This window comes from Narcine bancroftii, chromosome 3, assembly GCF_036971445.1.
Source record: "Narcine bancroftii isolate sNarBan1 chromosome 3, sNarBan1.hap1, whole genome shotgun sequence".
In the NCBI taxonomy this organism is placed as follows: domain Eukaryota; kingdom Metazoa; phylum Chordata; class Chondrichthyes; order Torpediniformes; family Narcinidae; genus Narcine; species Narcine bancroftii.
This window is the reverse complement of record NC_091471.1, coordinates 261,997,283-262,010,868: the sequence shown is the minus strand read 5'-3', so window position 1 is coordinate 262,010,868 and position 13,586 is coordinate 261,997,283. Positions and strand designations below refer to the sequence as shown.

The window sequence follows — 13,586 nt, the reverse complement described above, 5'->3', positions numbered from 1 at the left end:
ACCCAAAAGAAAAGGAATACTCACACTACTCGACTAGACATAAAACATACTCAAGGATAGACCTATTCCTGTTATCAGCCCACATTCAAGGGAGAGTTAGGAAAACGGAATATAAAGCTAGACTATTATCGGACCACTCACCCCTGTTATTGGCAATAGAGCTAGAGGACATCCCTCCAAGAATGTATAGATGGAGATTAAACCCCATGCTACTTAAAAGACAGGATTTTAGAGAATTTATTGAAAAACAATTAAAAATGTACTTTGAAGTAAATACGGAATCAGTGGAAGATAAGTTTATACTATGGGACGCAATGAAAGCATTCATTAGAGGGCAAATAATAAGTTATGCAACCAAGATGAAGAAGGACTATAATCAGGAAACAGAGCAGTTGGAAAAGGAAATAATAAACATAGAAAAAAAATTAGCAATAAAGGAAGATACAACCAAAAGAAGAGAATTGGCGGATAAAAAAATAAAATATGAAACATTACAAACATATAAGGTGGAGAAGAATATAATGAAGACAAAACAGAAATATTATGAACTAGGTGAAAAAACACACAAAATCTTAGCATGGCAGCTTAAGACAGAGCAAACTAAGAAAATGGTATTGGCAACAAGGAAAAAAGACAAACAAATTACATATAATCCAAAAGAAATTAAGGAAAACTTCAGAGAATTCTATGAACAATTATACCGAACCGAAAACGAAGGGAAAGAAGGGAAAATAGATGAATTTTTGACTAAAATTGAACTACCAAAACTACAAATAGAGGAACAAAATAAATTAACAGAACCATTTGGAACAGTAGAAATACAAGAGATAATAAAAAATTTACCAAATAATAAGACACCAGGAGAGGATGGACTCCCAATAGAATTCTACAAAACATTTAAAGACCTAATAATACCGCCCCTCCTGGATGTAATCAACCAGATTGATGAGACACAAAACTTACCAGATTCATGTAAAACAGCAATAATTACAGTGATACTAAAACAAGGGAAAGATCCACTCTCACCAGCGTCATATAGACCAATATCTCTGCTAAACACAGATTATAAGATAATAGCTAAACTATTAGCGAACAGATTGGCAGAACAGGTACCGAAAATGGTAAATTTAGACCAAACTGGATTTATCAAAAAAAGACGCACAACAGACAATATTTGTAAATTTATTAACTTAATTCATGCAGTAGAAGGAAATAAAGCACCAGCAGTAGCAGTTGCTTTAGACGCAGAGAAGGCCTTCGACAGAGTAGAATGGAATTACTTGTTCAAAGTATTGCAAAAATTCAGTTTACCGGAGAAGTATATTAATTGGATTAAAGCATTATATAAGGGACCGTTAGCGAAAGTGACAGTAAATGGACATGTATCAAAGCAATTTAACTTAAGCAGGTCAACGCGGCAGGGATGCCCACTATCACCATTATTGTTTGCGCTAGCTATAGAACCACTAGCAGAATCGATAAGAAGAGATAATAATATAAAAGGAATAAAAATAAAAGACAGGGAATATAAAATCAGTCTGTTTGCGGATGATGTGATAGTGTACTTAACAGAACCAGAACTATCAATAAAAGAACTATATAAGAAATTGAAGGAATATGGAGAAGTGTCGGGATACAAGATAAACGTAAATAAAAGTGAAGCAATGCCTATGAATAACGCGGATTTCTCAAAATTTAAGGAGGAATCCCCATTCAGATGGCAAACGCAGGCAATAAGATACCTAGGTGTGCAAATAAACAAAAATCTAGGCCAATTATATAAACTCAATTACAATCCACTAATGAAAAAATTACAGGACGATTTAGAGCATTGGAAAGAGCTACCACTAACACTGATAGGAAGGATAAACTGTATTAAAATGAACATTTTTCCAAGGATACTATACTTATTTCAGGCATTGCCAATACAACTGACAGAAAAATTCTTCAAAGAGTTAAAGAAAATAATAAGGAGATTTTTATGGAGAGGGGGGAAACCGAGGATAGCACTAGATAAATTAACAGAATGGTATAAACAAGGAGGCTTACAATTGCCAAACTTCAAAAATTATTATAGAGCCGCACAATTAAGGTACCTATCAGATTTTTATCAAACAAGGGAAAAACCAGACTGGACGAGACTAGAATTAGATAAAATAGGGGAAAAGATACCTGAACACATATTATATAAATGGGACGAAAAATTGGTACAACATAGAACTTCTCCAGTATTACACCATCTCCTCAATATATGGAAGAAGATTCATGTAGAAAGAAATAAAATAAATTACCAAATACCAAAACTAATATTGACGCAAAATAAGCTACTCCCTTTTACAATAGACAACCTTGCCTTTAGAAAATGGGAAAAAAAAGGGATTAAAAGAATAGAAAATTGTTTTTCAGGAAGTAGATTCTTATCCTTTGAACAAATGAGAGATAAGTACAATATAACTGGAGATACAGCGCTGGCATATTACCAACTGAGATCCTACTTGAAAGATAAATTAGGAAGCAACTTGAGTTTACCAGAGGGAAGTAACCTTGAATATGTGATTACAGATACAATGTTAATCAAAAGATTTATAAAAAATATGTATATTAAACTGCAAGAAAAGGAGAATGAGGAAACAAATGGTAAAACTAAACAAAAATGGGAACAAGATTTAAATATAAAGATAAAAAAGGAAACATGGGAGAAGTTATGCTCTGGAACGATGAGAAATACAATAAATACGAGGCTGCGTATGATACAATATAATTGGTTACACAGACTATACATTACACCGCAAAAGTTAAATAAATGGGACCCAACAGTATCTGATAGATGTTTTCGATGTAAAAAAGAAAGGGGAACAACAATTCATGCAATCTGGACATGTGAGAGAGTAGAAAAATTTTGGGATGATCTCAATCAGATATTAAATAAAATAACAGAAAACAATATACCAAAGAATCCAGAGATCTTTCTCCTAAGTAACATAAAAAATAAAGAATTTGGAATTGACTTGGAAGATGCACAAAAAAGATTTGTCAAGATAGCCCTAGCCGTAGCAAAAAAATGTATTATGTCAACCTGGAAATTGGAAGATAATTTGAAAATACAACAATGGTATATAGAAATGAATAAATGTATTCCATTAGAAAAAATAACATATAGTTTAAGAAATAATATTGAAATATTCGAACAAGTATGGGAGCCTTACATTAAATACAATAGCGAAAACCTACTGGGAACAAACATTACCTAAGTTGATGGAAGGAGAAGAAAAGAAAAGAATGGACTCAGTAGAATTTCTGGTGTATTTTTGTTGAATGACAACATTGTCTAACTGAATTAATGCAACCTAGATTGTATACCTAAAATGGATGAGAGGGGGGGGGGGTGGGGGGGTGGCTTGGGAGGAGGGAGGGGGGAGGGAGAAAAAGTCACTGTAAATGTGTGGAAAAGAAAAAGTGTATATCATGGCTATTGTGATTTATGGTGTAAAAAATAAAAAAGTTTAAAAAAAAAAAAAAAAAAAGATGGAGAAGTTTAGGGAGGGGATTCCAGAGCTGGGCGCAGTGAACTGAAGAAAATCCAGAATGATTAAGACGCCAGAGCTGAGAACACGCGGAGATACAGGAAGGTTGCTGGAACACAGCGTGCTTTTGAAATAAGGAGGGTCAAGATTTATAAGGGATTTGGAAGAAAGGAAGGACACTTTAAAATTGAGATTGCTGCTCACTGAAAATAATGCAGAGTAATGGGTGAACGCAGTTAATGGAGAAAGGTCACAAGGAGCACAGGAATCTTCCTCAAACAGCAATTTATTAATAGTAAAATAATTTGTTATTTTAGGGGTTGATTAAGAGATAAGCATTGGCCCCTGGTAAGATCTCTGAATAATTTCATGAGGTCATTAATGCCCACCAGAGAGGGGAGATAGGATTACAGTTTAACATTGCATCTGAATATTAAAGAGCTTTATCGATAGTCAAGCTTTACAGTTCTTTATGGGAGTTTTCTGTTTCCATATCAGTGGCTGCTTTTTCTAAACTTCACCACCCTCTCCTCCTTTAAAATGTTCTTTAAATCATGAGTTTTTATTCATCTCCCCCAAAATCTCCCAATACAAATCAATGCCAAAATTCAACTTAACTTCAGACACCTTGCTTTGTCAACAGTTGTTAAGTTAGTAGTCCTGTATATAGTTCCCATGGAAAGAGGAAGTAGGCCGTACCACCAATGGTCCTTATTAATTAACTGCTTGTTGATTCTTTAATTCATTTTATTTACTCAAAAGGTGCGACTATCCCTTCCATTACATCAATCTTCACACAGAGCTCAAAAGGAACAATGGTGGAGCCATCAACATCCAGCTCAACAGTAACAACAGTGGAGCCATCAACATCCAGCTCAACAGGAACAACAGTGGAGCCATCAACATCCAGCTCAACAGGAACAACAGTGGAGCCATCAACATCCAGCTCAACAGGAACAACAGTGGAGCCATCGACATCCAGCTCAACAGGAACAACAGTGGAGCCATCGACATCCAGCTCAACAGTAACAACAGTGGAGCCATCAACATCCAGCTCAACAGGAACAACAGTGGAGCCATCGACATCCAGCTCAACAGTAACAACAGTGGAGCCATCAACATCCAGCTCAACAGGAACAACAGTGGAGCCATCGACATCCAACACAACAGGAACAACCGTGGAGCCATCGACATCCAACACAACAGGAACAACCGTGGAGCCATCGACATCCAACACAACAGGAACAACCGTGGAGCCATCGACATCCAACACAACAGGAACAACAGCAGCCACCCAGGTGACTACAGTCAACCAGTCCAGCATCTCAATGCTAACCCAATCTCCCAATGCAAACGCAACAGAGGAATCAGCGACCCCGTCAACAACGAATGACACAGGTCAGTAAATGATCTCTTCTGACAATAGAGGTTGAAATACTTGACTGAAAAATCAACTTACAGTGGGCATGAGAAAAAGGGAAAGTAGGACAGATAGGAGGCATTTCTGTCGTCTTCTTCAAGGTGACCTTTTGAAGTGTAGCCTCTCTTGTGATACTGGGAAGTGCAGCAGGGTACCCCATATGCAGCTGTGAATAGGCAATTAGCAGCAGTCTTTTCAGCAGGGCCCAAATTCCAAGGATATAGCAAATTAGTTCATTTATGTGATCACAATATTCTATATAGGTAAGCTTTATATTGCTCAGGAAATCATGGAAATTTTTAATATAGTTCAAATCCTAATTTGCTTCCTCTTAGTTTGACATTTCAGCCAATCAAAGGCTTTTATGCTAAAAATATACTGTCCACATTCCACTGTTTCAAAATATTAAATGCCCATCACAAAAAAGAACCAATCATACGCTTAGAGAAAAGTGCAATATTTGTATCAAGCTAATAGTTGTTTTCTGCCAAAGTACCTAAAACATTGTTCCATTCAATAAATATAAACCCTGTGGCGGTGTGAGCAGCGTAAGTCACCACGTTGAGGGACTGTTTTATTTGATTCTGGCGCATGCCCCTTTAAGGGCAGTGTTGGTTCGGTCACCACGTGCATGATGACGCCCCCACGCTGTCTGGGGTGCGTGCCGCGCTGGTTCGGTCACCACATGCATGATGACGTCACCACGCTGCCTGGGGTGCGTGCCGCGCGGGAGGTTTGACTAAGGAAGAAGCCCCTGATGGCGCCATCTTCCCAGGGTTGCCCTGCCATGTGGCACTACAAGTGAGGCCTGAGCGAGTGCGCCACCACACCTCGTCATTCCTACAAGGGCATTGACAACTAATTTAACAGATTGTCTGCTCCGTATATCCAAACATTCAGTAATTTCCAGCTGCTCACATCTTCCTCTCCTGGCCCATGGACTTTTCCATTCTCTGGTCTTTGACTTTACGACCTGGTACCTCAACCCTGGAGGTCATGTATCAGAAGGGTTACCGTGTCACACTCATACAGGCACCACTCATGAACCTGCCTAAGAGAAAGAGACATCGATCTTTGTTGTGTTTCACCCCCTTGGATTTTCTAAAACACCTAATTGCCCATGAAGTATTTTGGGAGAGCAGTTTCTGCTGTAATATATGGATCATTGTAGCAAATTTGTGCACATCAATCTCCCAAGGTAATGACGAGGCATTGATTGATGGATACTGAGTCATAGGGGTTGTCATTGTGTCTATGCCAACTGAGAGGTCAACCTCATCACTCCCATTCTTGTTTATTTCCTTGTGACTTATTCTCACTCCCATCTCCCTGATTCTCCATGACCATCAACATCAAGGGTAATTTACAGCAACCAATGCATCTTGGGGTATAAGAAGAAACTTTCAGAGGGGTGGGGGGGGGAATGCAAATGTTCACAAGGAAAACTACACATGGACTGCACTGGATTGTAGGAGTTATGAGGGGAAATCACTTCCTTCTGCATTAGTTCCTGGTGAGATACCTCCTGCTCTCTTTTGAATAAAAGAACATAATATCGCTGAAGTAAAAGCCAAATGCTTCCTTTTTTAAAAATTTTTTTTTATTTTTCACACTATAAACCACATTGATCAAGATACATACATTTTTCTTTTCAAATATATACAGTGTCGTTTTCTCCCCCCCCTCCCTCTTACCATCCCACCCTCCCTACCTCCCCTCCCATTCATTTAAAGTTCAGAATCTAAGATACATTAAACCCGTCAAACAATGTTGTCACTCAATAAAAATAAACAAGAAATTCCACTGAGTCAATTCTTTTCATTTCCTTCTCCTTCTGTCATTTTAGGTGGTAGATGTCCCCAGTAGGTTTTCTCTATTGTGTTTCATGTATGGCTCCCATATTTGTTCAAATATTGTAATATTATTTCTTAAATTATATGTTTTTTTTTCTAATGGAATACATTTATTCATTTCTATATACCATTGTTGTATTCTCAAGTTATCTTCTAATTTCCAGGCTGACGTAATACATTTTTTTGCTGTAGCTAGGGCTATCCTAACAAATCTTTTTTGTGCACCATCCAAATCAAGTCTAAATTCTTTGTTTTTTATGTTACTTAGGAGGAAGATCTCTGGGTTTTTTGGTATATTGCTTTTTGTGATTTTATTTAATATCTGGTTTAGATCTTCCCAAAATTTTTTCACTTTCTCACATGTCCAGATTGCATGAATTGTTGTTCCCATTTCCTTTTTACAGTGAAAACATCTGTCAGATACTGTTGGGTCCCATTTATTTAACTTTTGAGGTGTAATGTATAACCTGTGTATCCAGTTATATTGTATCATACGTAACCTCGTGTTTATTGTATTTCTCATAGTTCCAGAGCATAACTTCTCCCATGTTTCCTTCTTTATCTTTATGTTTAAATCTTGTTCCCATTTTTGTTTAGTTTTACCATTTGTTTCCTCATTCTCCTTTTCTTGCAGCTTAATATACATATTTGTTATAAATCTTTTGATTAACATTGTATCTGTAATCACATATTCAAAATTACTTCCCTCTGGTAACCTCAGACTGCTTCCCACTTTGTCCTTCAAGTAGGATTTCAGTTGGTAGTATGCCAACACTGTATCGTGAGTTATATTATATTTATCCTTCATTTGTTCAAAGGATAATAATTTATTTCCTAAAAAGCAATTTTCTATTCTTTTGATCCCTTTTTTCTCCCATTCTCTAAATGAAAGATTATCTATTATAAAAGAAATTAGCTGATTTTGCGTCAGTATTAATTTTGGTAATTGGTAATTTGTTTTATTCCTTTCTACGTGAATCTTCTTCCAAATATTGAGCAGATGATGTAATACTGGAGAATTCCTACGTTGTACCAATTTTTCATCCCATTTGTATAATATATGCTCAGGTATCTTCTCCCCTATTTTATATAATCTAGTCCAATCTGGCTTTTCCTTTGTTTGATAAAAATCTGATAGTTATCTTAATTGTACGGCTCTATAATAATTTTTAAAGTTTGGCAGTTGCAAGCCTCTTTGTTTATACCATTCTGTTAATTTATCTAGTGCTATCCTTGGTTTCCCCTCTTTCCATAAAAATTTCCTTATTATTTTCTTTAACTCCTTGAAGAATTTCTCCGACAAGTGTATTGGCAATGCCTGAAATAGGTATTGTATCCTTGGGAAAATGTTCATTTTAATACAGTTTATCCTTCCTATTAGTGTTAGTGGTAAGTCTTTCCAATGCTCTAAGTCGTCCTGTAATTTTTTCATTAGTGGATAATAATTGAGTTTATATAGATGGCCGAGGTTTTTATTTATTTGTATATCTAGGTATCGTATTGCTTGCATTTGCCATCTGAATGGTGATTCTTTCTTAAATTTTGAGAAATCCGCATTATTCATTGGCATTGCTTCACTTTTATTTGCGTTAATCTTGTACCCCGACAATTCTCCATATTCCTTCAATTTCTTATGTAATTCTTTTATTGATAGTTCTGGTTCTGTTAAGTATACTATAACGTCATCTGCAAATAATCTGATTTTATATTCCTTCTCTTTTATTTTTATCCCTTTTATTTTATTTTCTGTTCTTATCAATTCTGCTAGTGGTTCTATAGCTAACGCGAACAATAAGGGTGATAGTAGGCATCCCTGCCTTGTTGATCTGCTTAAGTTAAATTGCTTTGATATATATTCATTTACTGTCATTTTCACCAATAGCCCCTTATATAATGCTTTAATCCAATTCATATATTTCTCTGGTAGGCTGAATTTTTGTAGTACTTTGAATAAATAATTCCATTCTACTCTGTCAAAGGTCTACTCTGCGTCTAAAGCAACCGCTACTGTTGCAGTTTTATTTCCTTCTACTGCATGAATTAAGTAAATAAATTTACAAATATTGTCTGTTGTTCATCTTTTTTTAATAAATCCAATTTGGTCTAGATTTACTATTTTTGGTATATAGTCGGCCAATCTGTTTGCTAATAGTTTAGCTATTATCTTATAATCTGTGTTAAGTAAAGATATTGGTCTATATGACGCTGGTGCGAGTGGATCTTTCCGTCTTTGGTATTACTGTAATTATTGCTGTTTTGCATGAATCTGATAAGCTTTGTGTTTTATCAATCTGGTTGATTACTTCCAGGAGGGGAGGAATTAATAAATCTTTAAATGTTTTATAGAATTCTATTGGGAATCCATCCTCTCTTGGTGTTTTATTATTTGGTAATTTTTTTATTATCTCTTGTATTTCTACTATTTCAAATGGTTCTGTTAATTTATTTTGTTCCTCTATTTGTAATTTTGGTAGTTCAATTTTAGTTAAAAATTCATCTATTTTGTCTTCTTTCCCTTCGTTTTCAGTTTGGTATAATTGTTCGTAGAATTCTCTGAAGTTTTCATTGATCTCCGTTGGATTATATGTGATTTGTTTGTCTTTTTTCCTTGATGCCAATACCATTTTCTTAGCTTGTTCTGTCTTAAGCTGTCATGCTAGGATTTTGTGCGTTTTTTCACCTAGTTCATAATATTTCTGTTTTGTCTTCATTATATTCTTCTCCACCTTATATGTTTGTAGTGTTTCATATTTTATTTTTTTATCTGCCAATTCTCTTCTTTTAGTTGTGTCTTCCTTCATTGCTAATTCTTTTTCTATATTTGCTATTTCCCTTTCCAACTGCTCTGTTTCCTGATTGTAGTCCTTCTTCATCTTGGTTCCAAAACTTATTATTTGCCCTCTGATGAACGCTTTCATTGCGTCCCATAGTATAAACTTATCTTTCACTGATTCCGTATTTATTTCAAAGTACATTTTAATTTGTCTTTCAATGAATTTTCTAAGATCCTGCCTTTTAAGTAACATGGAGTTTAATCTCCATCTATATATTCTTGGAGGGATGTCCTCTAACTCTATTGTCAATATCAGGGGTGAGTGGTCCAATAATATTCTAGCTTTATATTCTGTTTTTCTTACTCTGTCTTGCATACGAGCTGGTAACAGAAATAGGTCTATTCTTGAGAATGTTTTATGTCTACCCGAGTAATATGAATATTCCTTTTCATTTGGATGTTGTTTCCTCCATATATCCAAAAGTTGCATTTCTTGCATCGATTTAATTATAAATTTGGTTACTTTGTTCTTTCTGTTAATTTTTTTCCCAGTTTTATCCATGTTTGAATCCAAATTAAGGTTGAAATCCCCTCCTAATAGTATGTTCCCTTGCGTGTCTGCTATATTCAAAAAAATATCTTGCATAAATTTTTGATCTTCTTCGTTAGGTGAATATACATTGAGTAAATTCCAAAACTCCGAATATATCTGACATTTTATCATTACTTATCTCCCAGCTGGATCTATTATTTCCTCTTCTATTTTAATTGGTACATTTTTACTGATTAATATAGCTACTCCTCTAGCTTTTGAATTATATGACGCTGCTGTTACATGTCCTACCCAATCTCTCTTTAATTTCTTGTGCTCCATTTCAGTTAAATGTGTTTCTTGCACGAATGCTATATCAATTTTTTCTTTTTTCAGTAAATTTAGCAGTTTCTTCCTTTTGATTTGTTTATGTATTCCATTAATATTTAAAGTCATATAGTTCAACATAGCCATTTCATACTTTGTTTATCTTTCCTTTCCGTTTCCTCATCACCACCTTTCCTTCTTATCCATTTCTGTTTTCTTGTTTTGAACACTTTATAAGACAACATTTCTAAAACATCAAACATTTCCCTTATTCTCCTATCTAAAATTTCTTTAACCCCACTATCCCCTCCCCTTCCTGAGTTGCCCTTTATCCCTTGTCGGGCAACCACATCTCCCCTCTCCATTTGGATTTGCGAATTCACTCGCAAGCGTCAACTGATTTCGCAGTGACCGTAACTCCTCCCCACCCAGCCCCCCCAGAAAAGATTTTAATTTTCATATATAACAAAGGTCACTCTCTTAATTCCCTCCTTACTTCCTCTCTTCCTTTTCTTTCCCTTATTAATTCTTATCTATACTCTATATATTTTCCTTTAAATACGGATACATTCATGTACACACATATATACATACACACACACACATATATATATATATATATATATATATATATACACCCATATACACACATACATATAGTTCGTGGTCATTTTTACTCTCGTTACATGTCTTCATCTCTCTATCTGTTTTGTAGTTGTTCTGCAAATTTTCGTGCTTCCTCCGGATCCGAGAATAGTCTGTTTTGCTGCCCTGGAATAACTATTTTAAGTACCGCTGGGTACTTTAGCATAAAATTATATCCTTTTTTCCATAGGATCACTTTTGCTGTATTAAACTCCTTTCTCTTCTTCAGGAATTCAAAACTTATGTCTGGATAGAAAAAAATTTTTTGACCTTTGTATTCCAGTGGCTTTTTGTCTTCTCTTGTTTTCTTCATTGCTTCCTCCAATATATTTTCTCTTGTTGTACATCTTAGGAATTTTACTAAAATGGATCTTGGTTTTTGTTGTGGCTGTGGTTTCGGGGCTAATGTTCTATGTGCCCTTTCTATTTCCATTTCTTCCTGTAATTCTGGTCTTCCTAGGACCCTGGGGATCCAATCTTTTATAAATTCTCTCATATTCTTGCCTTCTTCATCTTCCTTAAGGCCCATTATCTTTATATTATTTCTTCTATTATAATTTTCCATTATATCTATCTTCTGAGCTAACAGCTCTTGTGTCTCTTTAACTTTTTTATTAGATTCTTCTAATTTCTTTTTTAAGTCCTCTACTTCTATTTCTACGGCTGTTTCTCATTCTTCCACCTTGTCCACTCTTTTTCCTATATCTGACATGACCATCTCTAATCTATTCATTTTTTCTTCTGTACTTTTAATTCTTCTTTTTATTTCACTAAATTCTTGTAATTGCCATTCTTTTACTGATTCCATATATTCTTTAAAAAAAAAATCCATTGTCTTGCCTTTCCCTTCTTCTTCCATTTCTCTCTGTTCTTCTTCTTCTTCTTCTTCCTCTGGGTTGGTCATCTGTTGTTTCCTTGTTTTCTTTTTACTCTCTTCTTTCTTGTTCTCGTTGTTTTCTATGTTCTCTTCCTGTTGTTGTGTTGCAGCTGTCATCCTCAGCTGTGGAGATCGACTCCTCAGCTGGTCCCCCCTCCCGTTAGTGTTTTTTTTCATGCAAGGTTGCGCACTTTTGCTTGGCTCCGCGAGCCATTTTTGTAGTCCCGAGCTCAGGACTTCAACTGACCTTAGGGAGCGGGCTTCTCTCTCCGCGGTGGGCCTCCTAGGACAGGTAAGGCCTTCACCTTCTTCTTCCGACGTCCTTTCTTCTTCTCTTCTTCCCGTTGATTTCGACTTTTCTTTCTTCGCTGCCATTTTCTTCCCACCTTTACTTTCACTTTATTTTAATTTTTATGTTTGTGCCTTTGTGTTTTCTGTGCTTTTTTTAAACTTTTCCGGAGAGGGCTGGAGTTCCCCGACCGGCCACTACTCCATCACGTGACTCCCTCAGCCAAATGCTTCCTCAACCCTGCTGCCATTCCAATAAGATTATGGCTGAGCACATCATCATTCTAGTCATTGAGCCATGGAACTGTAACAGCAGAGAGAAACAGGCCCTTCTGCCCATCGCATCCTGATGACTGCAGCACATTCTATACTAACCTCACTTAGAAACCATAGAAAGCCCACACAGACACGGGGAGAACATACAAACTCCTTACAGACAGCACGGGTTTCGAACCCTGATCCAGTCCCGATTGGTGGCACTGTAACGGTATTGCACTAACCGCTATGCCAACTGTGCTGCCCTAATCTCCCCTCATTCTTTTAAGCTCTAAGTAAAATGCTAAGACCTGTTTTCAATTAGTCATTAAATATATGTTTACATCACTGGAGAAGCCAAACATTGCAATCAACGGACATGGTTCTAGATCGATCCCAAAAATGGCCGAAGATGTTCTGAAAATTCCTGTCCAATATTCTGCTAAATTGGGACAAAACCAAAATATATGTATCAAAGAAGCTTCAAATCTTTTACATTTGTCGCACAATGTGTTGATATCTGGGTAGGTTCGAGCGAGCTTAACTTTAGAAAAATGTATTCTATGCACTACTTTAAATTGAATCAAATTGTGCCTAGTGCATAGAGAGGAGTTGTGGATAAGGGGAAAAATTGAAATCCAATCTTCTTCTGAAAAAGACGTAATAAGATCATTCTCCCATTCAGTTTTGATCCTAATTAAAGAGACTGTTTTTAAATTCAATATTTTATAAGGGAGATATTATACCTTTATGTAAACATTTTAATTCAAAAGGTTCATCTATGAAACTTGGATCCGGAAGATAAGGAAGTAATGAACGTTTAGAAAGAATAAAATGTCTAATTTGATAACGTCTAACAAAGTGTCTATTTGGCAGATTTCATTTCATTGTCAATTGTTGTGAAGATGCAAAATTTTGTTGGATTAAAAAGATGGTTAAAAGTTTTAATTCCTGGATGATGCCATTCTACTTAGTTTGTATCTAAAATGGCAGGTTGGACTAAATGATTGAGTAGAATAGGATGAATAAATATAAATCCCATAATTTCAAAAAATCCCCAACAACTCTTCCTAGATCCTTTCTCATTTCCAC

At 35.8% G+C, this 13,586-nt stretch overlaps 1 protein-coding gene across 1 annotated transcript in view; it reads left to right on the top strand.

Annotated features, from left to right (window-relative positions):
* Positions 1-13,586, top strand: part of LOC138756821 (putative uncharacterized protein DDB_G0289263) — a 53,821-nt gene that overhangs the window by 36,096 nt on the left and 4,139 nt on the right. The window contains exon 4 of the mRNA XM_069923211.1: positions 4,287-4,922. Within this exon, the coding sequence (XP_069779312.1) occupies positions 4,287-4,917 (631 nt within the window). The 3' untranslated portion in view covers positions 4,918-4,922. The remainder of the gene's footprint in view (positions 1-4,286; positions 4,923-13,586) is intronic.